General features: G+C 50.7%; 4 protein-coding genes across 12 annotated transcripts; 1 reads left to right on the top strand and 3 right to left on the bottom strand.

Annotated features, from left to right (window-relative positions):
- Nucleotides 1-3,996: 3,996 nt before the first annotated feature.
- On the bottom strand, nt 3,997-12,699 carry Wdr97 (WD repeat domain 97). 4 transcript variants are annotated; one of them, XM_087558686.1, is made up of 24 exons: nt 12,483-12,699; nt 12,166-12,302; nt 11,391-12,019; nt 11,143-11,264; nt 10,311-11,010; nt 10,076-10,218; nt 9,753-9,989; nt 9,586-9,676; nt 9,282-9,414; nt 9,077-9,198; nt 8,811-8,871; nt 8,515-8,667; nt 8,169-8,435; nt 7,959-8,081; nt 7,799-7,882; nt 6,705-6,833; nt 6,404-6,622; nt 6,155-6,325; nt 5,820-6,017; nt 5,609-5,730; nt 5,378-5,534; nt 4,555-5,132; nt 4,408-4,469; nt 3,997-4,304 (listed from the first exon to the last, which is right to left on the bottom strand). In XM_087558686.1, exons 1-24 carry the CDS (start codon nt 12,616-12,618, stop codon nt 4,108-4,110), a joined length of 4,971 nt encoding a protein of 1,656 aa, XP_087414812.1. In that variant the 5' UTR covers nt 12,619-12,699; the 3' UTR covers nt 3,997-4,107.
- Nucleotides 12,700-12,774: 75 nt separating this feature from the next.
- Nucleotides 12,775-15,838, bottom strand: Maf1 (MAF1 negative regulator of RNA polymerase III). 4 transcript variants are annotated; one of them, XM_087557418.1, is made up of 8 exons: nt 15,504-15,838; nt 14,600-14,732; nt 14,366-14,525; nt 14,128-14,293; nt 13,882-14,003; nt 13,682-13,801; nt 13,414-13,554; nt 12,775-13,283 (listed from the first exon to the last, which is right to left on the bottom strand). In XM_087557418.1, exons 2-8 carry the CDS (start codon nt 14,616-14,618, stop codon nt 13,262-13,264), a joined length of 750 nt encoding a protein of 249 aa, XP_087413544.1. In that variant the 5' UTR covers nt 14,619-14,732; nt 15,504-15,838; the 3' UTR covers nt 12,775-13,261. The 4 variants fall into 4 exon arrangements, with proteins under 4 accessions (XP_087413544.1, NP_001014107.1, XP_087413546.1 ...); NM_001014085.1 differs by having other exon boundaries at nt 14,366-14,494; nt 15,504-15,808; XM_087557420.1 differs by lacking the exon at nt 13,414-13,554.
- A 293-nt stretch (nt 15,839-16,131) lies between these two features.
- On the top strand, nt 16,132-20,343 carry Sharpin (SHANK-associated RH domain interactor). 2 transcript variants are annotated; one of them, NM_031153.2, is made up of 9 exons: nt 16,132-16,674; nt 16,926-17,100; nt 18,952-19,086; nt 19,160-19,301; nt 19,380-19,488; nt 19,573-19,726; nt 19,797-19,912; nt 20,007-20,135; nt 20,206-20,343. In NM_031153.2, exons 1-8 carry the CDS (start codon nt 16,477-16,479, stop codon nt 20,121-20,123), a joined length of 1,146 nt encoding a protein of 381 aa, NP_112415.1. In that variant the 5' UTR covers nt 16,132-16,476; the 3' UTR covers nt 20,124-20,135; nt 20,206-20,343. The 2 variants fall into 2 exon arrangements, with proteins under 2 accessions (NP_112415.1, XP_087415348.1); XM_087559222.1 differs by having other exon boundaries at nt 16,473-16,809.
- A 1,194-nt stretch (nt 20,344-21,537) lies between these two features.
- Nucleotides 21,538-23,915, bottom strand: Cyc1 (cytochrome c-1). 2 transcript variants are annotated; one of them, NM_001277194.1, is made up of 7 exons: nt 23,750-23,915; nt 22,979-23,175; nt 22,770-22,896; nt 22,510-22,667; nt 22,265-22,425; nt 21,905-22,005; nt 21,538-21,822 (listed from the first exon to the last, which is right to left on the bottom strand). In NM_001277194.1, exons 1-7 carry the CDS (start codon nt 23,879-23,881, stop codon nt 21,718-21,720), a joined length of 981 nt encoding a protein of 326 aa, NP_001264123.1. In that variant the 5' UTR covers nt 23,882-23,915; the 3' UTR covers nt 21,538-21,717. The 2 variants fall into 2 exon arrangements, with proteins under 2 accessions (NP_001264123.1, XP_087412670.1); XM_087556544.1 differs by having other exon boundaries at nt 21,542-21,822; nt 22,979-23,634; nt 23,750-23,894.
- Nucleotides 23,916-26,738: the final 2,823 nt, after the last annotated feature.

The raw sequence follows: 26,738 nt of genomic DNA, 5'->3' as shown, positions 1-26,738 counted from the left end.
AAGTGGTTAGGTCTTGTGTAGGCCTAACTGTCCAGATTTCCCAGCCTTTGACAGTGGCTGGTGATAGTTTCTGAGGAAAGGCTATGACCCTTGCCTCTTAAAGCCTCTATTTCTACTACTGCTGCCCCACCCCCATCTCTGCCTCTGTGGCAGCTCTGCTGCCTTCTGTCCTTGTCTCCACTGCTATCTTTTCTTTCTTTGCCATACCAGCCCATCCCAATCAAGAACAGTAGGTGAGAAAGCATGAGCGTGATGGCGATACATAGCTTTAATCCCAACACTTGAAGGGCAGGTAGATATCCATGAGTTCAAATCCAGCCTGGACTACTACAGTGGGAGGGCACAAAAACTGTCTCCTGCCAGTTATAATCTCAGGACTTAGGAAGCTGAGGTAGGGATCCAGAATTCCAAGGTCGCCCTTGCCTATATCTTTGAGATCAATCTGCTGTACACATTCATGCGCCTTTCAAAAGAGGCAGGGGTAAATGTGTCTCCCAGCCTGTTTACCAAGGGAGCCAAACAGTCTAATTTAGCTAATATTCTAAGAAGTGGGGTGTTTGCACCAGTCAGGACAGGTCATTATGCAAATGAAGGATGAAGTCAACTGAGGCACTGTTTTGTACCAATCCCAGTCTCCTTTGCTAGACTGTATAGGGAAGTGCTCCTCTGACCTGGTACAAGTGGCTGCGGGGAAAGACCTACCCAAAACTGTTTAAGCCATCATTGCTGAAGCCACACCTCTTAGAATGAAGTTATATTTTAGCCCTGCACATCTGTAGAATGTCCAAAACAGCCAGTATTGGCATAAGGTAGTTAGTAGAGCCGGCTGCCTGACATACAGTTCTTTGCTCGAGGATACTAGGGTACCAGGGAGTGGGTCTAATGATGTCAACCTCTGGAATTAATGCGTCCAATACATTTTCATCAAACAGGTACCCAGTGGCTAATGTGCTGCCCTGCAAGCGTGAGGACTGGGGTTTAGATTCCCAGGACCTATGTATAATTATTAGATAACATATAATGTATAATTATTAGCGATAAAATCATAGATGGGAGCTGGAGAGATGGCTCAGTGATTAAGAGCACTGACTGCTCTTCCAGAGGTCCTGAGTTCAAATCCCAGAAACCACATGGTGGCTCACAATCATCTGTAATGGGATCTGATGTCCTCTTCTGGTGTGTTTGAAGACAGCTACAGTGTGCTTGTATATAAATAAATAAATAAATAAATAAATAAATAAATAAATAAATCAGTCAATCTTTAAAGAAAATCATAGATGGGCCTGGAGAGGACAGCTGGGCTGTTATATAGAGGAAACCCTATCTCAACAAAATAGAAAAGTAAATCAGCAGGTTGGGGACTTAGCTCAGTGGTAGAGCGCTCGCCTAGCAACCGCAAGGCCCTGGGTTCGGTCCCCAGCTCTGAAAAAAAAAAGAAAAAAAAAGAAAAAAAGAAAAGTAAATCAGCTAGGCATAGTGCTTCTTCTCTAATCTCACTGAGGAGGCTAAGGCGGGAAGGTCAGTGTAAGTTTGAGGCCACCCTGAGCTATAAGATGAGATGATCTCAAAGATTTTTTTTCGTATAAAGTTAACTTTGTTAACTTGACACAAAACAGTTGCCTAGAAAGGGAATCTCAGCGATTGTCTAAATTAGGTTGGCCTCTGGGCATGTCTGTGGGGCTTATCTTAATTAGTGGAGAGACTTTGCCCACTGTGAGTGTTACCATTCCCTAGGAAAGGGATTTTTGTAAGAGTGGAAAAAACAAACCTACTCTCATGTAGGAGTCATTGCCGTCTTCTCCTGTGGATGGCATGTGACTAGCCGTGTTGAGGCCTGCTCCCCTAGCATAGCTTGTAGCCATTTTGTTCCATGCCTGCCTGTCACAGAAAACAGTTTGACTCAGAGGAGGATCAAGGTGATCACAGATCTTGCTATAAGGTTTGTTATTCTTAAGAAACTGCACAGGCTCCACATAGGGCCAATCAAAGGTCAATTTGAACTGTTCTGTCTAAACTGTCAAAATAGTTGAGTAAGGACCAACCACCCTGCAGCCCTTTCTATACCTGAATGTGAGCTCATTGTGGGGTTTGCCTTTATAAACTGGCCCTGGGGAATATTGGGAGTCAGATTCTTAGCTCCCCCAGGCTAGGCTATGTCCCTGATTGATCAGTTATTAAACTATTCCTTTAATAAACTGAGACCAGAGTTCTAGCATTTGTGCAGTGGTTCCTTGACCCTAACAAGCTGCTCTAGGTTCCTTTTTTTTCTTTTCTTTTTTTTTTTTTCGGACCTGGGGACCGAACCCAGGGCCTTGCGCTTCCTAGGCAAGCGCTCTACCACTGAGCTAAATCCCCAACCCCTTGCTCTAGGTTTCTGTTGCCCTGACTTCCCCCACAATGATAGATTGTAACCTGGAATTATGAGTCAAATACTTCAGTTGCTTTTGTTTGTTTTGTTTAGCCCTGGCTACTCTAGAACTTAATTTGTAGACCAGGCTGGCCTCAAACTCAGAGATCTTGCTGCTTCTACCTCCCAAGTGTTGGAATTAGGGGCATGCACCACCACATCTGGCTTTTGGGGATTTTGTTTGTTTGTTTGTTTTTGTTTGGTTGGTTAGTTTTCCCTGTGTAGCCCTGGCTGTCCTAGAACTCAGTTTGCAGACCAAGCTGGCCTCAAACGAAGAGATCCACCTGCCTCTGCCTTTGTTTCCCAAGTACTGGAATTAAACCGCTGGGTTTGTTGAGACGATTTTATCTTGGCAACAGGAAACAGAAATTTTGTCCATGCTGTGGCTGCCTGCTCAGGCCATTCATGATAGAAGTGATATCATTAGCAGGAACAAGTGATCTGAAATGGGTGACCACATACAATTCTAAGATACAAGGTAACGATAACTTTCCAGTTCAGTACCCATCAGGATCCAGGCAGAGATGTAATGACTACCCTTTTGAAGGACAGAATTTAAACTATCCTTCAGATGTCTTAGTTAAGGTTTCTTGCCGCGATAAAACACTGTACTATTTAAACCAACTTTCATTTATACTCTGCGGGTCCCAGTTCATCACCGAGGGAAGTCAGAAGAGAAACCCAAAGCAGGAATCTGACGTCAGGAACAGTAGCAGAGGCCACGGAGGGGTGCTGTTCACTGGCTTGCTCCTAGTGGCTTGCTCTGCCTGCTTCCTTACACATTCCAAGACCATCTGCCCCGGGGTGGCTCCACCCACAGTGGGCTGTCCCTTCCACATCAGTCATAATCAAAAAGAATAGGCTTGTCCACAGGCCAATGTGGTAGGCATTTTTTTCCAATCGAGGATCCCTCTTCTCAAATTACTCTAGCTTGTAGCAAGTTGATACAAAGATAACAAGTAATCAGGATGGTGTAGGACGCCATGTGACCTATAATAACAACAGCACCCTGCCAGGAGAATCTCTTTGAGTTCCAGGCCCGCCTGGACAAAAAGCAAGTGGGAAACAGCCAGGGCTACACAGAGAAACCCTGTCTGGAAAACAAACAAACAAACAAAAACAAACCTTCCTCCAAAACCAGCAGCCTGCAAAACAAAACAAAATGGCGTTTACCCACCCACCTGGAGAGTGAAAGGAAGAGGGCACCCAACTGGGCATAAGACATACCTGGCTCTTTTTTCTCAAACGTCATCTGGTTCAGTCATTGGTGTCCCTACTGCAGATATCCTTCTGCTGAGACCCACTTGCTACATACGTAAAGGGAAACAAACAACTAGAACATAAAAATAGGGCCAGCTCTCAGGAGGCAGGCGCAAGTGGATTCCTGTGAGTTGGAGGCTAGCCTGGTCTATATATTGAGTTCCAGGATAGCCAGAGCTATGTAGAGAGATGTTTTATAAAACCAAAAATATAATAAAAAAAAAACAGGGTGTAGAGCAATAAACCCTGGGCATCAAGTTTTGGCCTCCACAAGCATTACCCACCCACACATGGACTTGCACAGAAATGAACATGTATGTATACACACAATAAGTAAATAGATATATATTTCTTAGTTTAGATAGAGCACAGTATTGTGATTTGCCAAGATGGTAGGACTAGGTCTTGGCCATGGAGCCTTGGCTAGCTGTCTCCCAAGGTCATCTGTAGGCAGCAGGGTCTGTATCTCGGAACAGAAAGTAACGTTGAAGGGTAGGCTGAAGGAGGAGCGGGGGCAGTGCCCGTGGGGGTGTAGGCCAGCCTGGGGGAAAGGGCTGTAAGTTCACTCGTGGCAATGGCAGCTTCAGCATTCGGATAGAACTGCCAGGAGTTAGCTTCTTCCTCCGAGTCTTGCGATCTGGATGTGGGGAGCCATGCAAAAGAAATTATAGGCTGAGGTTGGGTGGGTGTGGGGGAGATGGGAGCATTAGGGTCCAGTCTTTAGGCCTGGGTCCACTTACCCCTGAGACTCACACTAAAGCCTCGTGCCTTGGCCTCCTGCAGACGGAGGATCGGATAAAGCCTGAAGAAGGGAGAGGATTTAGTCAAGACCTTCTTTCTGTGCAACCCAGGCAGGGTCAGCCCAATAGACCCACTGTCATCCGCACCAGCGTTCCCGGGGTGGCCGCAACACAACGTTGGGCCTTGGCTGGTCTCTGAGTGATTCTGGTAGGTGCTCCTTCTCCTCCTCCTCCTCCTCCTCCACCACCACCAGTGATCTCTTCTGCAGTGCCCGCAGCCTCTCACAGAAGAGATTAAGCATATCTATAGGATACATGTCCACCGTCTGAAGGTGAGACCACGCTGACTGCGCCAGCGAGGACTCTCTTCTTGGCGTACCAGGCCCAGCTGCATACGCAGACGCCTCGAGGCAGAAGTTCTGCAGCATATCAGCAAGTGCCTTCTTGGTTTTCTGGATACGAAAATGCGCATTTGTGCTTGTGGCAGGGAGTTCTGGGATGAATCCCACAGAGTCTGTCAGCTCTATAGGTTCCATAGGCGCCGAAGGTGAAGGCACGGACGACATCAATGACTCTTGAAAAGGCAAGGACATTTCTGATGCTTGTGAGACTGTCCAAGAGGTGCTCAAGGCAGGCAAGGTTGCTCCAGAAATGAGGGAGGTTTGTGAGGCCTGTCTGGAAGGCTCCACAAAAATGCCATCTGTGGACTGCTCCAAGTTTTGCATCTACAGAGGAGTGACCCATAAAGTAAGGACCTTTACACCCCCTATTAGAGTTCCAGCCCCAGGGAGAGGGCACCTCACCCAGCCCCCAACCCTGAGACTCAAGTACAGCCTTCTGCTGTGTAGGGAGCTCTCAATAAATGTTCTGATTTCAAAAACCCAGGAAACCACTCATGGTCTTCTAGGAGGCCTCTGAAGAAGGCAATAGGTTTCCAGTAGGTGAACCGCCAGCCCTTGGCCCACCAGACCTGGAGAAAAATTGCTTCAAGCTTCTGTTGACACTGCGCGCGTATCATTTCCTTGGATTCAAGTTTCAAGTCCTCAACCCAGGTCATAATTTCCTTGAACAGTAAGCCATCTGGGTCATAGAGTCCCATCCCCTCCAGCAAATTCTTGAGTTCTTCCCTAGGACAGGTCGATGAGGCTTAACTCAAGTCCTCCCAAACTGGTAGGGAAAACCCAGCAGGAGTTGGACTCACCGGCAGCTGGCTGGAGAGTACAGGTAGTAGGATATAATTTCCAATATCACATCAAGGACATCCAGGCTGCAGGCCAGGAGCAGCTGCAGTGCCAGCATCACAAACTCCTTCTGAGTCCGGTCCTAGGCTCGGGAGTAGGATCGAGGTAGGGAACTGTGGTCGGTTCTGGGATTAGACCAGGATATGGGGTACTCTGGAGGTAGGGACTCACCTGGAGCTTGGGGGGATCATCTTGGTTGAGTAAGTACAAGAGTTTGGCCTGCAGCCTGATTCGGAGGTTGCCAGTTACATCAGGCAACAACCTCAGCAGGCCATTTAGAATGTTCACTCGGTCGTCCCAGGTCGCTTGTAACAGGAAGTCCAATAACATGGAGGCCAAGCCCTCAATTGTGTCCATCTCTGGATAGGCCTGTGGGGAAGATTTGCTTACACCCTGCTGGTCTCCAACTCCACTCGACAGGCAAATTAGCCCCTGCCTTCTCTCTTCTATCCCCCACTACTGCCCATCACCCAAGCTAGGCTTCCCAGCTTCCCAGAGCTCCTAACCTCCAGGGTAAAGATAGGGAACAGTTTCTTGAACCAGTTCTGGACAACGAAATAGTGCAGGAACTTGGGCAAATGCCCATAGCGATCTTCCAAGAGTGAGTGTCGGGGATGAGAGTAGCCCTTAGACTTGGAGGTTTCATTGTAAAATTTTGAGATCAAATCTGTGGTGCTCTAGGAGAAATGACCGGAGCTTCAGACCTATCTCTGAGTGCCAATCTCACCCTCCCCAGGAGAGCCTAGGGTGCCTACTTCCGTGTCTGGTTCCCAGCGTTCGGGCTCCATATCAGAAGCTGGGGAAGAGGAGATGTACTCCACCTCCACCTCCTCTTCTTCCTCTTCCTGTTCCTCCCCTTCCTCGGCTCCTGTTTTCCTCCTTGTCAGCCGGAGCAAACCGAACAGTTTAGTTCGCCACCTGGCAGAAGAACGCTTCCGGCGCTTTAACCACTTGTCGTCTTCGCTTCCAGAGGACTGCAGAGAAACAAGAGGAGACATGTGGCAGGCTGTCGGGGTAAGAGGGCCCTCCCAGAGAACCCCAAGCTCCATTTCTTGCCTTGAATTTGCTCTGGGAACCAAGTTCTTCCAGGGAACCAAGACAGTTGACCTCTGCTTGCAACCACATTTGCCGCAGTACCACGGAGTTGGGCACACAGCCAGGAAACCTGATGGGCCTAGAGAGTAGCTAGAGGTAGAGGCGACAGATTGGGCTGAGAGTCTGAAATCACTGAACTTAAGACATTACCAGGGGACACCTCCAGAACCATGGGCCTCCGAAAGCCAGACTGGACTGATACACAGCCTCTGTTCTCACAATGCAAATGGGCAGTTCAGCTTGGGAAACCAGGAAAAGTATATTTTGGCGGGATATGAACTGTAAATGAAGAGAGAAGTCCAGAAGTGGCTGGTCCCTGGTCAGTACTGACTGCACACACACAGTCTTCTCTATGGATCTTAACCTGGTAGAGGGGGCAGGATAAGAAGAAAGGAACTTGGAGAAAGGTTGATATGCTGGAAGGGCTAATAATACAACAGAGCAGGACCATGGTATGCTAAGCACGGGTCTAGGGCCTGCCTGGGTGGCCAGTATGACCAAGTATGGGAAAATGGTGGATCTTCAGAGACTGGCCCCACTGAACTTTGTTCCCCTGAAGCACAAGAACTTTGGTCTTCCAAAAAAGTCTACAGGGAACATTGCATTCCTGCTGGAAGGACCAATGTGCAGAAACAAACACTGGCGATAGACTTCTGGCTCAGGCCTAATCCTAGAAAGCAACAAAAAGTCCATGTCTACACCAGAACTGGCCAGGCTGGAGAGGTATGGGGTTTGTTTGTCTGTCTGTTTGTTTTTGAGACAGTTCTGTGTAACAGAACCATAGCTGTCCCGGACCTGCTTTGTAGACCAAGCTGGCCTTGAACTCACAGAGACCTGCCTGAGTCTGCCTCCCGAATGCTGGGATTAATAAAGGTGTGTGCCACCATTCCTGGCCAGGTACAGGGTTCTTAAGCCTTGACCCTATAGGCTCCAGGTAGGCTTGGCTCTTGGATCAGAGTGGAACTCAATGGCTTTACAGCGAAGGGAGATAAGATATGCAAAGAGCGACAGCTCGGAGAGGCCACCTCTGGAAGGATGGAGGGGTAAGGTCTCACCTTGTAGGGTTTTACGGTGGCAGGAAAGAAGCCCGTGAGCTTTGAGAGAGGCTCTGCGGGCCTTCTTGGCAGCAACAGTGGAACCTGGAGAGGGATAGGAAGTAAGACTAAAACACAACCACCAAAGCCCCTGAAACTGCCCTAGCATAGGGGCCCTCACCCTATTCTTCATATAGTCGATTGATTTGTCCAGGTCCGTGGTCTTAACTCCAAACTGATCCCACTGCACCTGCAGATCCAAGCCGAGGCCCAGCTCATAGCTCAGCGAGGAACGCGCTAGAAGCTAGAGTATATAAGGAGTTAGAAGGGGTTGGGGCAGGGACCACAGTGCCCAGGCATGGATGGGTATTGGAAGTGAAGGAGACCTCACCTGGGATGCCTGGCTATGCACCTTCCGGTGGGTGGGTGGAATGGGTAAGGAGACTCGAGGAGGGCGGGCAAAGCGCCTTCCCGGAGCTCTTGGGGTTTGTGGGGCTGAGGGTGCGGATGCTGCCTGAATATCAATGCTAAGTGCAGCCTGCCCAACACCAGCGGCAGTCCCAGGCTGGATCTCCATGTCCGCCATGTCCGGTGGCTCCTTCTCTGTGCTTGGGGCTGCAGTGCCCCACTGTGAGGACTCCCTTTCAGAACTTCCATCCTGGCACAGGAAAGAACAGGAAGCTTGGGTCAGACAAGGTGAAGGTCATGGCACAGCCTGGGACTGATTGCACACCTACCATCATCAGTTCAGACCCATAGATCAGATGCAAGTAATTGTCAAAGGCTTCATCGCGCTGCTTCGGGGAGAGTGGGGGCCGAGCTGCCGGGACCACCAGCCCTTGCCTCAGTTCTTGAAGGTCTTGATCCCGGGCTATGATATCCTCCAAGTCCTGAGGTGGAGATCAGTGGTCAACCTGTACTTCTTTGAAGACTTGATATGTGTTCCCCAAGCAACCATGAGGGTCCCAGGACAGAGGCTGAGAGACTGTGGTCTGAGACTAGGCATGGGGCAGAGGATCGGGACCTACACTACCTCTTTCAACACTGGCTGCTGAAGTATTGGTGTCTTGTAATAACCGAAGGGCAGGGCCACACTGTAGATAGGAACAGGCAAAGGTAGGACTCTGGACATTACCGGGATAGGTCAGAAGCTGGAGTGAGAACTAGCCAGGAGAAAAGATTCCAGGGTTGAGAGAGAGTAATACCAGAGGGACTTGGGAGCACAGGGAACTCATACTGGGGGCCAATGCTATGCAAGCCCTAGGCTGCCACAGCAGCCGAGTAGGCCCGCCAGCAGACCTTAAGCTGGCTGCTCCATGTAGACTGGCAAGCCTCTGCAACTGGCTGGATGTCAGTGGCTTCTTGCTGGTCAGTGGCAGCGGAGGGTCATTTACCACATCAGTGGTCTTCAGACACAATTTCTGAAGAAGCAGAGTTTCCTTCCCAGTCTGGTCCGTGTGCAGCAGCCGGGCCCACCTTCCCCACCCTGACCTCACTGTAATACCTTAACTAGGTAGGATGTAGGTAAGTAGGTCTTATAGGACACTGTGTAGAGGCGGGCACCTAGTGAGAAGACCAGGTCTCCATTATTGCTGGAGAAGGCCAGGGCCTGAGGGGGACCATCGAGCTGCAGGAGCCTGCAAGAGTACCTGAGATCTAGCCACTGTTTCAAAGAATAGGAACCTGAGGCAGTGAGGGGTAAGATCCTGTCCAGCCCCTGGTCTTTAATGGGAAGCAGAGGTTAGAAGGGCCCTGGCTAGCTGCCCTCTAGCCATTAGCTGCCCCCACACCATATGGCCCCAGCCCACCGTAACAGGAGGTTCTCCCTGGTCCAGATTCGGATGGTGCAGTCCAGGCTAGAGCAGGCATATATCTTAAGGGTGGGGCAGCAGCACAGGCCTAGGGGCAGGACTGAGGTTAGGGAGCAGTTGGGAATAAGGGCACGGGCTCCGCCTTTGCTCTGTTCCAGGCTCACCGGTGATATGATCCATAGGGTCATCCTGTGGCCTGTGGTCACACCGCATTTTGTCACCCAGGCCAAACTGGACCAGGCCATAGGTGGCACTCTCTGGATCCTCGAAGCCTACAGTGATGCGCTTCCCCAGGACACAGAGCATTACCACCGGATGGCAGCAGGAAAAGGTGCGTAGCAGGCTCAGGCACTCCTCAGCATAGGGGAACACGCGCCACATCTTTACTGTCAGATCGGCACCTTTGGGTGACAGGAGTCAGGCCTGGGACCTCAGGTACTTAGTGCAGGGGCGCCCAGGCCATCTCTGAGGGAGAGAAGGTACTAACCTGAAGTCACAATGCTGTTCCAGGTGGACCCAATAGCAGTCACTGGCCCTGGGCTGTGCGCCTCTGTGACAAAGATTGTCGTTGATGTGCGCCAATCCAACACAGACAGTGTGCCATCTGAGTGCCCCATCACTGGTAGAAACCTGTGGGACAGGATGGAGCCTGTTGGCTAAGGCTCTGTCACTAAGTCAGCCCCAGTTGGCCTTAACTAGCCTCAGATGGCCATACTGCCCACCTATTCTTATTTTTCCAGGCCCAGGCAATGGCACTGCGGATCATGTCACCCTGATTCTCGCGCATCATCTCCCAGCAAGCGAATGCACTCCGAGGGTCTGTAAGATGACTGTAGAGGTGCAGGCAGCAAGGCTGCGGCGCTGGGGGTAGAGGTGGGCGCAGGCGGTGTACCACCACCATCGGGCAGCGTGCAGCATTGGCGCGCACTAGGTGCCCTGAGCGTGTTAGCACCCACAATGCTTCTCGAGACAAACAATAAACCACCCCAGCGGCACAGTCTTCCGGCTCCAGCAGAAGTGAACTCACAGTTCGTCCTGTAGTAGCTGACACCAGGTAGACCGACCCATCTGCGCAGGCACATACAAGGCGAGCAGGCAGAGATGGCTCGGTTGGTGCTGGCAGCACTGGAGCCACCTGTATATGGAGCACTGGTGCGGAAAGCTGTGCTAATGGTGAATAGAGGGTACGCACACGCCAGAGCCCTATGCTTTTTGAGCAGAGAGAGAGCACCGGCCAGCCAGGACTTGCAGGAGCCAGCAAACGGCTCACTTTCTCAGAGATTATGCCTTCGGTCCAGTAATCCAGAGTAACCTCTCCCACCTGAGCTTCGGCCTGCAGGTCCCATGTGCGAATTGTCCCGTCCTGTGAGGCAGACACTGCCAGCGTGCTGTTTGGAAGCACCATCATAGCTGTCACTGGGCCTGCAGGAAAGGTGCAGGTCATTTTGGCACATCATAGCCTTAGGAGGAATTCCTGGGATCTAGCCAACACCGGAGAGGGGCAAACTTAGAATGAGAATGAGAAGGGCTGAAAGAGCTGCCAGACTGACCCACCTGTGTGTCCTACAAACACCATCCGGATCTGCCAGTCAGCTTCCCACACTTTCACAGTACTATCCCGGGAAGCTGTCACCATAGCGGATATCTCCTCACAGTAATCCAGATCTGAGATGATGCTAGAGGTGGGGAACGGGAGGCCCAGTGGACTCAGCACAGCCCTGTCTGTGGGTCCTACAGCCCCTGCAACAATTGGCTCTCCTTAAGGGATCTGCCTCCCGTCCACCTGTCCCGACTCCCCTCACGTTTTATGCAGATCCTGGCTAACATTTATGAGAGCCCAGTCGTCCAGGTCAAAAGTGAGCACCGCCGAGCCATAGGCAGCAAAGCAATGCCAACTGCAGTGGTCAGAGTCCAGCCCTAGGGCCAGACACTTGAGCGAGCCAGCCAAGCTGGGTGGTGGCTGCAAAGGTGAGCCGCAGGGTACCAGGCGGCGACCACCCGATCGGAACTTCCAGAGCTCCAGGCTGCCACCCATCTGGGCCACAATCAACAGACCCAGGGTGGGAACTGGTAAGCAGCAAAAAGGCTCCTGGTCCGGTGACTTCCTCACCCGTGGCTGGCTCAGCCAGAGCAGGTGGAAGTCTTCCCCTAATATGCTTAGTCCAGCTGGGCCCCAGCCAACAAAGCGGCCTAATTCTCCCAGAGGGCCAGACACAGTCGCTAGCCCATTAAGCACAACAGGAGGCTTCAGCTTTGCCTGCTCCCAGCCATCCTTGGTATGCTGGTGCAGGTAACCGTCACCATCTAGTACCATGAAGCGTTCACCCACTGGATCCTGCGCTACGGAGCACAGTCCAGTTTCCACCTCGAGGCGACGCAGTGGCTCCAGGCCATGTGTCATGCGAGCGACCCTCAGCTCTGCCCTCTTCTCCTGCAGACCAGAGTAGACAGATGTCCACGTGAGCAGTGGAGGGAGGCATGAGATCTTCTGCCTAGGGAAACTGGTTAAGGACCAGGAGAGTTGGTGCCCAGTTCTCAAGGGAAGAGCCCAAGAAGAAACCTAATGGAGAACCACACCTTTTCCACAATGTCATGGAGGTATGCACGTAGGTGTAGCCACAGCAGTCTGGCCCGGGAACGCAGTGACATACTCCGCCACCTCTGGCTATTGGTAAAGAGCTGTGGTACCTCTGGTCCTCCCAACAGACCCAATTCTGTAAACCAGTAGAGGGCACAGTGTCACCATGGCCTTGTGCCCCAAGCAACAAGGAGCCCTCCTCTGAGGGACATGCTGGGTCGAGGACTACCCAGAGAGTTACACCTTCAGGAGCGAACAGAGGCTGAGGAATGCCTGCTTCCTAGAGGGATGCCTGAACAATGCTAGATGTCCTCACCATTCTTTTCTATAAGCACCCCAGGATCTGGGATATCATAGATGTCCTGATCATAAAAGTCTGCTAAATCCACTGCCAAGCTGTCAATCTCTGAACGGAGGATTGTGTCCAATATCTTGTCCTCCATGTCTCCCATGGGCAGTCCCAGAGGTTAAGAGATATTAACAGCTCTGAGACTAAGTAACGGTAAGGCAGCAGCTGTTGCTAAGATACCAAATGCTACCAGCCCCGCCCACGACGCAGGCCCCGCCCACGACGCAGGCCCCGCCCCCACAAACTTCCAAGTTCCATCTAAGTCACAGAAACTTTTATTGGAAACAAATGAGCTGCAGCAAAGTGACACTCAGTGCATGTGTCCCACCTGGTGAAGTGGGGGGCAAAAGTGGGCACCAGGGGTTGGTCAAAGACCAGACCCCATAAACACTGGGCACCACTTATAGGGCCTTCAAACTACTGGCCCTTAGAGCTGGAGTGTACAGGCCCAATAAGAAATACAAAAATAAACTCTGTGGTCCAGCTGTCCTGTCTGTGACAGACCGTTGGTGCAGAGCAGTCACTTTTTCTATCAGACCCCGTGCTGCTTGATCCAGCCACAGCATGGGCAGTAGGAGCCTGCAGGGGTGAGTGGACATCCACAGGCTGAAACCAAAGGGCTAGGCAGGTATAGCCTTAGGCAGTGCCAAGGCGTAGCCGGCATCTGGGGAGTCTCTGGAGCTCCTCGGGTAGACAGGTCCAGGCACTGGTCGAAGCTGGAAAGCTGGGCCCTCCGCTTCTTCTCATCACATACATATCACTGGAACCCTAGGCAGAAGTTGGCACACAGTAGGCCTTTAGGAGATAGCAACCAGGCCAGGCAAAAGGAACCCTAATCTACTCCACCCATTCCAGGCTCCCGAGGATAGGGCCATGGCCACAGCCACCTCCGCCACACCTGTCTTCCTCCATGGTGCTGGTCTCCTCCGCCCTGCCCTCACCACCTCCACCTCCACCTCCACTCTCTTCATCAACCTCTTCTGCCCCCAGTTCCAAGTCCAGGGCGTTGCCTGCCTCTGAGGGTGTGTAGGTGGAGCCACTGGATGGGGACAGAGACACCAGACTTAGGCTCTCCTGTCCCAGGCTGTCCCAAGGACAGTAGACCCAGTTAAGGAATGGTGTGAGTCAAAGAGGGAGCTGGAGAAAGCAAGTGGCATGGTACCAACCTGATGGAGCGGCAGCTAAAGAAGACAATTCGTTTAAGTCGCTTGTTGTAGAAGAAGTAGTTGAATGACCAGAGGCTTCCATCTTCCCCAAAGGGGTCGGAGTCTAGATCTGGGTTATAGCTGGAGAGGGGAAGAGGCAGAAGTATGAGGCTCCCACCGCCATACCCCCGCCATGCCTAGCTGCAAAGGTGTGAGCCTACCTGTAGATGTCACATTCAGCCAAGCAGATTTCCTCGTCCACTGCATTCCACAGCTGTGGCTTCAGGGCCTTGAAGTCTTCCCGAACAGCTGAAAACAGGCTGCAGTTGACCGCATTTACCACCTGTAGGAAGTTACAGTCAGGACTGACCAAGGCCCAGGGCGGCAGGTAGAACCCATGAGTCTACACAAAGTAGGGAGGCAATGATAAGGACCTCGTGGTTTAGGGCCCTTCTATCCATCCTTACCCAGCGGAGGCTTGGCTCCCGGCTGAATTCGTGACTTCTGGCTGTGCTGAAGTCATAGTCTGGCCGGAAGGACTCGTTGAGGGTGGCAATCAGATAGAAGAGGGTCTTACGACTGCACTTGTCACTTAGAGGACTTTCATCCTCACCACCCTGGCTCTTGCTCAGTCTGAACAGAGATAAATGTCAGCTTTGCCCACCGTCCCACACAACCCAGAAGGCAGTCTCCACCTCAGCTTACCTGCTGGGACTGAGGCCTGAGGTCTGGGGCGGGGACAGTGCCTCCAGCACATGGGGCTGGCCCTCCTGGCAGAACTGCTTAAACATATGCTTATCGTCGCCTGCCATCTTACAGGAATAGCTTTCGATCCTAAAAGACGCAGGCAGGGCCATGAAACATGCTAACCCACCCGGATGCTTTAACTCAGGGACCAAACAGTAACCTCAGAGACATCCCCAGAGCCGCCGGCCTCACCTGCCAATAATATGGGCATCTCCAGTCTCCACTGTCAACTGTGAGTTGATGGCCTCAAAGCTGGAGTTCTCCAATAGCTTCATGTCCTTTGGGAAGGGAGCTTCTTGTGCCAGTGGGACTAGTGCAGCGCTACCTGGGAATGTGGGAAGCCAGGTATGGCTACCTAGCTCCAAAGGGCTGCTTTCAGCCTTTCCACCCACTAGCAGAATATTGTTCGCAGCTCCATCTAACATTGAGTCCATCATGTAGCTCCTCTTCCTCACCTTACCTGACCCTGAGAACTCAGCGTTGGCTGATAGGGAGATGATCCTGTTACCTAAGGATGGCATGTCCAGGTTCTAGCTCAATCCCAAATCCGCCTACACGTATGAGTACTGGGGCCAGGGGGCCCACCCACTCTCGACATTCCTACCCCCATCGGCATTCTGCAGGCACCCTCTGACTGTTGTAAGGTCCTCAATCAGGATAAGAATCTGCCATCCGGTTTGGAACCGGGAATCTGGGGTTTTGAGCCTTGAGGGTCACCTGTATGGACGCTCTTCCTCGGTTCTATGGGTTGCTTCGCTGCTTCCTGGCAAGAGGCGGAAACCCATGATTTCTTCAGTTCTATTTGCAAGTATGCCTAATTCGTACTTCGTACGTCGAAGTGTGTAGGACAGACGGATACACTGCTTCTGCTAGCTCAGGCCAGCAGTCTCCTGGCATTGTTGCCCTGTAAGCCTACAGCTAACAGATTCATAACGGGAAACTACAAGCCCCAGGAGGCAGTGCATCAAGAGAGCGGTTCCAGCCCCAGGCAGCGTTGGAACTACAAGTCCCATGAGGCACTGCAGCAGCGCGAGGCCCGCCGGGGACTGTGGTTCCCGCAAGCCCGGACCGCTTGGAGCACAAGGAGGACACCCACCTGCCAAAAATGGGCTAGATCAAGCCAAGCTAGCTGGGTTGCTTAGTGTCGGTGCCGAGGTGACGGCGGCGCGGGCTCTGCGCAGCGCGGGTTCTTCAGGACTGGAGGGCGGCGCCGCGGCCTCCACTAGGGCCGCACTGTATCCGGGGGAAGAAGCTTCGCGGCGACGTCCCGTTACTCCAGGCCCTGCCGGCCCATACGGGCTGCAGCCGCGACATAGCCTCGCCCCCCTGCAGCGTCCGCTTTCGCGACCGACCTGCCGCGGACCGCCGAGATCGCACCAGCCAGAGAACGAAACAGCGACCTCCGCCTCCCCCGGCCCGACAACAACAAGCGTCCGACGGGTCCAACCCCACTCCTCTGAATGGTCCACTCCAACCACAGGGTCCAGACTATGAGAAACCTTATTGGAAGAGTCTTCCGCCACTCAGCCTTACCTTCCACTTCTACTGGTTATGTAGCTTGTCTGTCTCGCCTTTGCTTACGAACCCGCCTCCCCTCTTAGTGTTCATTGGTTAGAGACATACCTGCCCCGCCCCCAGGAGTCAACCCTCTTTCCAGAGTGGTGCACAGTTTCGAAGTACGTCTACTGTGTTTGTGTGTATCGACGCCTGGCTCGCTTCGGTAACTGGTTTTGGCTTATGTCGGGCAGCAGCTATCGTTCGTTCGAACTTTTAAGAAAAGTCCATCCTTGCCTCCTTTTTGTGAACGGTGATCGGTCTGTGACACTGTCCCCAGGTCCTGCAGAAACGTGACTAGCGTGGACGGACTGTACCTGGAGATCCTTGGACCATCTCTATCCCTTAATGAGCTATCAGGCTCTGGTAGTGCGCAGCACTGTGTCCTTCTTGTTCTCCACGCTCTGCCACATCCGGAACCTAGCCTCACAGTCCAAGTTTCTGTCGGCGGAAGTACTCGACAGTTCTGTATCACGGAAGCGCTCTCGGAGAGTCAGGACTCCGCCGGACCAGAAATGTCGCCGCCCGCCGGCGGTGCGGCAGCGGCTGCAGACCCTGCTTCACCTGTGGTGCTCCTGGCAGTGCAAGCCGCGGTGAGACTCCTGGGCGCCGGACATGAAGACGAAGCGCAGCTGCGAAAGCTGCAGTTGAAAGCCGACCCTGAGCGGCCTGGACGCTTCCGGCTGGGACTGTTAGGCATTGAGCCAGGGGCGGTGAGTGTGGGCCTGGATGCTGGAATCAACTTTCTCACGATTACCTTGATGACAGTACTTACGCAGTTATTTCTCTTTGATTGCCTGTAAAAGTGGGAATGCTGATACCTGATTTACAAACCTTGTGAGGAATTGGTAAGATAACAGGCAAGAAAAGTTTAGGACCGTAACAATTGTCTATTTTCTTTCCCTTTCATGTTCGTGGGAGTAATGGAGAGGAACCACTGACCGAGTACTCTTTCCCTGTTCAGGTCAGTTTAGAATGGCCCTTGGAGTCTATTTGCTATACCATTCGTGGTCCTAACCAACACGAGCTGCAGCCTCCACCTGGAGGTCCTGGAACCTTCAGTGTGCACTTCCTCAACTCTGAGGAAGCACAGCAGTGGGCAGCACTGGTGCGAGATGCCACCGCAGAAGGACAAAATGGTCAGTGTTGTGGAATAAATGCTTTTTAAATAAGTCTGGGCCTCCTAGTCATGGTTGCGGGTAGTGATGGGAAAGGCTGGGCGTTTAGGAAGGCTTCCAAGAGGAAGAAAGTGGAGAAATAAAAGGTTTAAGAGCTGACATCTGGGGATGGAGAGATGGCTCAGTGGTTAAGAGCACCGACTGCTCTTCCCAAAGTCCTGAGTTCAAATCCCAGCAACCACATGGTGGCTCACAACCATCTGAAATGAGTCTGATGCCCTCTTCTGGTGTGTCTGAAGATAGCGACAGTGTAATCATAATATATTATAAATAAATAAAATATTTAAAAAAAAAAAAGAGCTGACATCTGGAGTACCAGAAAAGGAGGAGCCAGTATTGCTGCAGGACGGAGTTTAAGAACAATGGGTTGTGTTCAGTGGGAAAATAACAGAGACCTGAAAAAAGGTAAAGATAGAGATTCTGCAATTATGTGGAGTGGTATAAACAAGGCTACAAAGAAGACCAGAGGGTCTCAGGAGTTGGAATTAGGTAGGTTTTGTGGAAGCATTAGCGATTCAGACTCAGTGAGAAGAACCACTTAGTATGAGGCTTTTACACTGTGCCTGCTTGGAAAAGCACGGGCATGGCAGGGACTCTGGACAGGTAAAGACTGGGAGTCGGAGAGGTCACCCAAGGTCACCAGAGAAGTACAGAGAAGGCCTTGTATGTAGACTAGCAGTTCTCCAGCTTCCTAATGCTTCAACTCTTTAATACTGTTCTTTATATTATGTGATGCCCCCAGCCATAAATTTATCTTCATTGCTACTTTCATAACTGTAATTTTGCTGTTATGAATTATAATGTAAATATTTTCCAATGGACTTAGGTGACCCCTCTGAAAGGGTCATTCGACTCCCAAAAGGGTTGAAATCCACAGGTTGAGAACCACTGATGTAGACAGTTCCCTGGGAAGCGGTAGGTAGGAATGCCTACAGATATCTGAGGAAGACCTGAGACTGACATGAGACCAGGGTAACTTAGCATTGAAAAGTTCTCTTGTCATTCATTTGCCAGATGTGTATCCAGCCCTTAATAGTGTTTTTTCTGGCAAGGTCTTAATGTGAATTCCAGGCTGATCTCAAATTCACTATGTAGCCCAAGTTGGCTTTGAACTGTCAGTGATCCTCTTACCCATGCACCCAGAGTGTGGTGTTGTAGATGTGTACCATCCAACTGGGCACTACTTTTTTCTTTTTCCTCTGTGTGGGTGTCTGTGGTGTGTATGTATTTGTATAGAGGCATACATGTGCATAGCATATATAGAAGTCAGAGGGCAATCTTGGGACGGCAACCTTGAGTGTCAGTCCTCACTTTCCACCTTGTTGGAGAGTTTCTACTGTTTTAGCCTTTTTATAAGCCAGGGTAGTTTCCTGAATCCCCACATTTCTGAGCTTGCCTTAACCCCTATCTCACCATACTAACACTGGGATTACAGATCTACACTTTCATGCTTGGTTTTATATGGTTTGGGGGGATTTGAACTCTCAGGTCTATGTCTGTATAGAAAGCACTTTAAGCCAGGCAGTGGTGGTGCACGCTTTTAATCCCAGCAACTTCAGGAGGCAGAGGCAGGCCGATCTCTGAGTTCGAGGCTAGCCTGGTCTACAGAGTGAGTTCCAGAACACCCAGGCTACACAAAAACAGTTCCATCTCTCTCCAATTGAGAGTTGTTTTTGTTTTGAGGGCCAAGGCTAGGAGAGGAAGATTTAGCTTGAATTATGGCCTAAAGATAGTAGAATGAGGCAGAGAAGGCAAAGATCCTAAAAACCTGAGGTTGGAGACCACTAGTCTAATCCACATCTTCCCTCTTAGGCAATGACAGCACAGCCCCAGTCCCAACCCCAGCCATGTGCCCCACTTCTCCACCATGTTCTTCTGTGACTCCAACACCTAAAGCAACCCAACCAGAGATGGACCTTCCTCAAGGTTCTGGAAACTTGAAAAAAGGTAAAGACAGACTGGAAGGAGTTGGGGGCTGTGGTTGGTATTTAGCTGTGATAGCTGTCTTTTCTCTTTGTAGAAGAGCTGGCTACACACCTGGCCCAGGCCATTGCAGGTGGGGATGAGAAAGCAGCAGCCCAAGTGGCGGCAATCCTGGCACAGCATCATGTGGCTCTCAATGTCCAGCTCTTAGAGGCCTGGTTCCCACGGGGTCCCATAAGGTAAGGCCTGGTCTTACTCTGCCCTCCTGACCTTCCCGGGTTAACAGTCCCAACACCTTGATCTATATTCTGACCCAGGCTGCAAGTCACAGTTGAAGATGCCACATCGGTTTTATCCTCTTCGTCGTCTGCCCATGTCTCACTGCAGATCCACCCACACTGTTCCATTGCAGCCCTCCAGGAACAGGTGAGCATGGGCTTTGGGAATCTCACGGGCACAGCAGGGATCCTGGGTGAGTGACACTGCCTAGCCCTGATGTTCTGGCCGCAGGTGTTCTCAGAGTTCGGTTTCCCACCAGCTGTGCAGCGCTGGGTCATTGGCCGGTGCCTGTGTATGCCTGAACGAAGCCTTGCTTCCTATGGGGTCTCTCAAGATGGGGACCCTGCTTTTCTTTACTTGCTCTCAGCCCCCCGAGAAGTTTCAGGTTAGTACTTAATGGGATAGAGAGGTGGGTGTAGTCTTGAGATGGCCCTGAGCCTTCTCCTCTGTTATAGGACACAGCCCTCAACACTCCAAGATGGATAGGAAATTAGGATGCTTGTTTCCTCAGTCATTGGAGCTGCCTCATAACCTCCAGGCATCCAGTTCCAGTCTCCCAAGTCCCCCTCAGGTGGGCCAATAACCAGTCTGGGTGTGGGCCAGATATGGGCAGCTGTGGGCATTGGAAGAACTAGGAAGCATCAACAGTTTTCCCACCTTCCCAGCCTGGCTGGTCTTGCCCTTCCTGCACCTTCATCAATGCTTCAAACCGCCCTGGCTGTGAGATGTGTAGCACCCAAAGGCCCTGTGCTTGGGATCCCCTTACTGCAACTTCCACCTAGAAGCCACCAAAGGTACAAGAGGCTGGTGGGGATGAGGGGAGAGAGTATAGAATAATCAGGAATAACCTATTTTCTTCCTCAGGTTACAGAGAATATGCCCTCTTGTCACAGGCCCAACCACCACCTGAACTTTGGAGGGGACCGCTGCTTGTTGGGGACAGAGATGCCAGTGTTAGAGAACAGGGGCCACAAGCCAGTAATTAAAGACACATAAGAGCCAGCCTGTGTCCTTTTCTTGGATATGGAGTTGCAATTGCCCAGCTCCAGAAGAGCAAGAAAACAAGGTTCTGCCCATCAGCAGCTGGTGGGGTTCTCCAAACACAAATAGTAGACTACTAAAGTGTACACTTAGAATCAAGTCCTAGTGGTCAGAGAACATAATTCTTTACAGAGCCTCTGAGCCTACCGGGGTTCCCCATTTGTTGTCCTTCTCAAATCCTATACTGCAATAACCATTATTTTTAGCTGCTTCAGCCAGTATACCAACAGCAGGACCAAGTATTTCTCCTTCCCCACTTGGGGTGTTTTAGCACTGGGAATTGTGAATCTCCTGCCTTTGTAATCCTCCTGACAATCATTTATCACTGCTGTAGGAAACAAGATGCTTCATGAATCTAGTGACTGTCACTTTGGCCTAGACATACTATGTAGCTGCATTGTAGACTACTAGGTATTATTCCTTGACAAATGCATCTCCAGCGAATCCTCTTAACTGCTCAGCCAAGACTAAAAGACATGCCAGTACCCTCTGTCTACTCCAGTGCTTGACATGTCTGACAAGTTTCCCATCCTCCCTAGACAGTGTTGCTGTTCCAGGTCTTCTTGCTATAGACTCTCCTGCCTCAGTATGGAAGCAGAGTTGTTCACTCTTTTTTTTTTTTTTTTTTGGTTCTTTTTTTCGGAGCTGGGGACAGAACCCAGGGCCTTGTGCTTGCTAGGCAAGCGCTCTACCACTGAGCTAAATCCCCAACCCCGAGTTGTTCACTCTTATAGCCCCTGTCTACCTCTCCCAAGGTATACCCACTCTGCTGAATGGTGCTGCCTTTTTCTTTAAAAAAACAATTTGAGATTTAAACAAACAAACAAAAAAATATGGGTGTCTTGCCTACATGGACACCTTTGCACTACTTTCATGCCATGCTTTGGAGGCCAAAAAAGGGTGTCTGAGACCCCAGGACTGGAGTCACAGATGGCTTTGAGCCACTGTGTGAGTGCTGGGAACTGAGCCCAGGTCCTCTGGAAGAGCAGACAGTGCTCTAACCACTAAAGCCCCAGGCAAACAGTGCTGCCCCTGGCCAGTTTCTGCATTCTGTCCCATATCAGTAACTCCCAGATACTGGGCAGTACAGGACAACAACACTGTGGAGAAATATGGGCTCCATAGAAATGGGAGTGTCAGTCACTGAACAGCTAATGTGTGTGTTGAGAAACTTAATTTATTCCCACAATGAAGGCTAAAGGAAGATCAGAAGCAAGAGTCTGGTCTCCTGGCCCTGGTATCTGATGAAAAGGGGCCAGGCCTGAAAGGCCTCGGACTGTTCCTGGTCTGCTGAGAGCTTGTTCAGGCAAGATGACAAGCAGATACTGAACAGGGTCACTTGGGTGGCCGATAAGCCAGCTTTCGACTCTTCAGGACTGACCACTTATGCCGCTTCATGGCATAGGTCAGGGGCAGCAGCAAGCCCATCATCAACAACATCTGGGAACAAAGAAAGCTTAGAAAAGATACACAGGAAAGACCCTTTTTCGTTGCCCACTGTGACCCTTACCCAACCCTTTACCTTGAGTCCCATGCGTTTTCGATGGTCATGCTCTGGCTCTGATGCCCAGCGAAGGAAGGTGGCAACATCCTTGGCTACTTGTGACATGGTAGCTGGGGTACCTGGGCCAAGAACAAATAGTGAGGCTCCCTTTGGGGGCTTAGGCCAATCCAGGGTAACCCTCGGTGCCCAGAGGCAGGGACTGGCCATATCCATGATCTCAAAGGGATAGGAATCTTACAGGATTACGAAAGCTGTCCCCAAGCCTTTAGATATGCAGCCAACAAACACTACTGGTGAGAAGGGAGCTAGACCTCCAGACCCGGGAATATCAGGGAAGCATGCTAGGAGCAGGAGAGGACCATGGTAAAGGACACTCACCATCGTCATACTCCAAGACTTCTGTGTAGATGGGAGGAGCCATGCCAATGGCCTGGCCAGGAAAGTAAGGGTTGAAATAGAGGCCTTCTCGCAATGACACCCCAGTGGGAGGTTCACAGTAGCCAGTGAGCAAGGAAAACACATAGTCCTCACCACCGTGCCTAGAACCAGACCCATGGCTTAGTCTTTAACACAAGGCTTACTTCCCTCAGTTTCTAGTCCCACGTTCTGGGCAGCCCAAGTACCTTGCTCGAACGATGTAGCTGAGGTCAGGGGGTAAAGCTCCATTGTTAGCAGCTCTTGCAGCCTCAGGGTTGGGGTATGGTTTTGGAAAATAGTCAGACAGCTTCCCTGGCCGCATGAACATATTCCCATCCTCATTAGGGCCATCCTGGACCTCCACCTGCCACCAAGAGACCCATCACATTCAACTGTGAGGGCACAGTTGAAGCCACAATCCCTGTATCCTCCACCTTCTCTTGCGAGCCCCCTCCCTGCCCCGCACCTCCTCAGCCAGCGCCTTAGCTTCTTCCTCCGTGTAGCACACTCCCACCAGGTGGCGGTAAGCCACATAATCCATGCTGTGGCAGGAAGAGCACACCTGCTTGTATACCTGGAAACCCCTACGAATGCTAAAGAGAGAAAGGATCAGAGGAACTGAAGATTCCAACTCACCCAGAAACTTCCACCCCCAGCCCGCCGCTACACACCCACCTGGTGTGGTCCAAGGAGGAGAGGAGGCCACGGTGAGACCATGGGTAGCTGGGGGGGTGCAGCTCCAGGTCACTGGCACTCACCGCCGAATGAAGGGCCACAGCTAGCCCTGCACCCCCTGCTGCCAGCATGCCCAACGCTGACAGCATCACCTTTCGGCCTCGAGAAGGGCCAGACTTCGAGGACAAGGACACTGCCTGCAAGAGCCCCGCTCAGCACCTGCCAAGACCCCACCAGACCACCTGGGGATCTGAATGAGCGCCCATCTCTTATGCTCAACCTCCACCCAGCACTGGCCACCACCGCCCACAGAGCGACAAAGGAACACTATGCCCACTCCTCGGCCACAGCTCGGCTCTGTAGCGCAAATGAAGAATGCTTGTGGTACTTAAACCAAGAGACAGGCCTAAGACCAAGAGTACTGCAGCAGACCAAGGTCACCCGCAGCCCGCTGAGGTCAGGCTGGGGTCACTTCAGGACATCGGCCAGGTCAAGACAGCCGGCTTCGGGAGTCGTTCTGGGCGAGCCCTTCGCAGGAATCTCCCGTCCCGACCCCACCACAGTCGGACCCTGGGCTCAGAGCAACATGCCCTATGGCTCCAAGGCGTGGGCACCCAGACTGGCTTCCCGAGTGTGCCGGCCGGTCAGCGGGGACCCTGCCGAGTCGTAGGAGGAATGTAGGTGACCGATGCTGGCGCGCGCCCGGAGCCTCCCCGCCGTGACCTTCAGGGCTGAGGGGCGCGCGATGGACCGTCCCGTGCCAGTACTCACCTGCGGTGTCCGTAATGGAAGATGCCGGGGCCGCGCGCCGCCCAGCAGGCCCGGAGCACTTGCACCTGGAAGCCCCATGCCCCGCGGGCCTAGCACCGATCGGCGAAGCGAAGCCGCCGCCGCCGCCGCCATGTCGGCCCTCTTTAGTGCGGCCGCCGTTCCCGTCAGCCCTTGCGGGCCGACGAGAACTCAGACCACGCGAGAGCAACCCAATGGGCGGGCCTACGCCCAGCTGGATAGGGAGCTGTCCATCAGTGGACCAGGGCTGTACCTTCCCCAGGTTGAGTCTGGCTGCAATTCTAATTACAATAATAACACCTGGATTTTTTTGTTTTTGTCTTATTGTTTTGTTTTTTTTCTTTTTTTCTGCTTCTCTACTATATTCCCAGTTCCTTCACCTTGGCCCCGCGTATCCCGCTCGTCCAGTTAAGCTACTGGACAGTCTTCTGAAGTTAAGAGTGGCTTGCCCATCCATGCCAGTGAGGGGTAAGCGGCTCTCTATGTAGCTCCCCTGCTCTACAGGCGACTGGGCATAGAAACCCTCCCTAACTAAATTTCTTTTAAACCCTCATATAAGTTCTATAATTCAATTTTCTCACTGAGAACATAACTAAGTGGGGGTACCTGTCCATCACAAAGATAAGGTTGCATCTCCCTCTGGATGTAAGCTCTTTTAAAGTAAGGGACTGATCATTGTGGCCCTTGGTGCTACTTTTTAAAAATTTAAATTAACACCATGTATGGGTGGTTTGAAGTTTGACAATGCAGGAATTCCTCCTTTGCCATTACTTTTAGGGTGACTAATGACGAGTTTAGCCACACGAAGCAATTTATCTGATATACCAGTCTTCAAGAAACAAGAAGGCCTAGCTTATAAATGGGAAATGAAGAATAAATTATTAGAAACTATTCCAGAGAAAGTCCTGCCTTAGACTCAAATCCTTTGTTCTCAAAATATTCCAAGTACTGAAGGATACTTAAAGTATGTAATTCAGTTGAGTGCCTAGTATACACAAAACTTTGGGTTCCATATCCAACACACACACCATGCTCCCCCACCTTAAAGAGAAAAGCTAACTTTTAAAGTACAGTAAAAACAAAAATGAACAAAACTGGCCTGGTGGCTCTCCATATAATTTCAGCATTAAGGAAACTGCCAAGAACTCAAGGCCAGCCCGAGCTACATTAAAAATACTAAGCCAGCCAAGACAATGTGGTTAAGAATAGCAAACGGATTCCAGTCGGACCTCTAAGGACAGCCTGGTCTACACAATGAGTTCCAGGACAGCCAGGGCTACACAGAGAAACCCTGTCTTGAAAAAAAAAAAACAACAACAAATAACAACAAAAAGGCTAGTGAGCTGCCTCAGCAAGTAAGGGTGCTTGCCACTAAACTTGAGGACCTGAGTTTAGTTCCCAGAATCCACATGATAGAAGCTGAGAACTGATTCCTGTAGATTGTCCTTTGATCTCCACATATATGCCACAGCATGCATGCAAACACACACACACACACACACACACACAACCATGCCCATGCATATGCACACACATACCACAAATACAAAATAAAAAAAAGTTCAGCATGGTGGCATATTCCTTTAATCCCAACACTTGGATTTTTTTTTTTTTGTAGTGGCTTTGATGTAGAAAATCTTGGGGAACAATTTTTTAAAGTTCTGAAAGGCACAGTCTAAATAGTTGAGCCAGGGGATGTTTTGAAGTCAGGGAACAAGAACTATGGTAGCCCACCTAGCACTAGCTGACCTAGCTGACCTAGCTGACATGCCTTTCTTGCTAAGTCTGGGCTGGTGAGGGAGGTGATGATTAATTTCTTGTACCCATTTTTGCCTTCAGCTTCCTGATATGCTTTAATAAAAATTGTTAATGAGAAGATGTGCACCCGATGATTTGAAATAGAAATGATTTAACATAAAAATTTAGATTTTAATAAGACTGCTTTTTGGGTTGGGGATTTAGCTCAGTGGTAGAGCGCTTGCCTAGGAAGCGCAAGGCCCTGGGTTCGGTCCCCAGCTCCGAAAAAAAAAAGAAAAAGAAAAATAAGACTGCTTTTTAAGATAAATAATAATTGATCCTTTCTTTCTAACAGCAAATTGCAACCTACCAGTAAGAGAAACTGACTGAGAAAAAATATCTTGCTCACTTATACTTTGTTAATCTATAACAAGTTGCTTACATATGACTGTATGTAGGTTCTTGGTAATAATTTTTCTTTTACCTATATTATATAGAATATTTAATCATGTAAAGGTATTAAGGGACATGCTATTTTTAACCCCATTAGAATTATTCACTTTAGGAAAAACAGAATATAACTACAATGTGATTTTTATATTCCTTGAAAGATTTTGTTGAGATGAATAAGCTGTGAGAGAAGAAATAAAATTGCTAGAGCTTTGTTTTACCAACCGTATGTGTGTGTGTGTGTGTGAGAGAGAGAGAGAGAGAGAGACAGTGTGTGTGTGAGAGAGAGAGAGTGTGTGAGTTTGTGTGTGTGTGTGAGAGAGAGACAGTGTGTGTGTGTGAGAAAGAGAGAGATAGAGACAGTGTGTGTGTGTGTGTGAGAGAGAGACAGTGTGTGTGTGTGTGTGTGAGAGAGAGAGAGATAGAGACAGTGTGTGTGTGTGTGAGAGAGAGAGAAAGAGAGAGATAGAGACAGTGTGTGTGTGTGTGAGAGAGAGACAGTGTGTGTGTGTGTGAGAGAGAGAGTGTGTGAGTTTGTGTGTGTGAGAGAGAGAGACAGTGTGTGTGTGTGAGAGGGACAGTGTGTGTGTGTGAGAAAGAGAGAGATAGAGACAGTGTGTGTGTGTGTGTAAGAGAGAGTGTGTGAGTTTGTGTGTGTGTGAGAGAGAGACAGTGTGTGTGTGAGAGAGAGACAGTGTGTGTGTGTGTGTGAGAAAGAGAGAGATAGAGACAGTGTGTGTGTGTGTGTGTGAGAGAGAGAGAGAGACAGTGTGTGTGTGAGAAA

Source organism: Rattus norvegicus, chromosome 7 (genome assembly GCF_021556685.1).
Source record: "Rattus norvegicus strain SHRSP/BbbUtx chromosome 7, alternate assembly SHRSP_T2T, whole genome shotgun sequence".
NCBI classification, from domain to species: Eukaryota; Metazoa; Chordata; class Mammalia; order Rodentia; family Muridae; genus Rattus; species Rattus norvegicus.
This window is presented reverse-complemented; position numbering and strand designations above follow the sequence as displayed.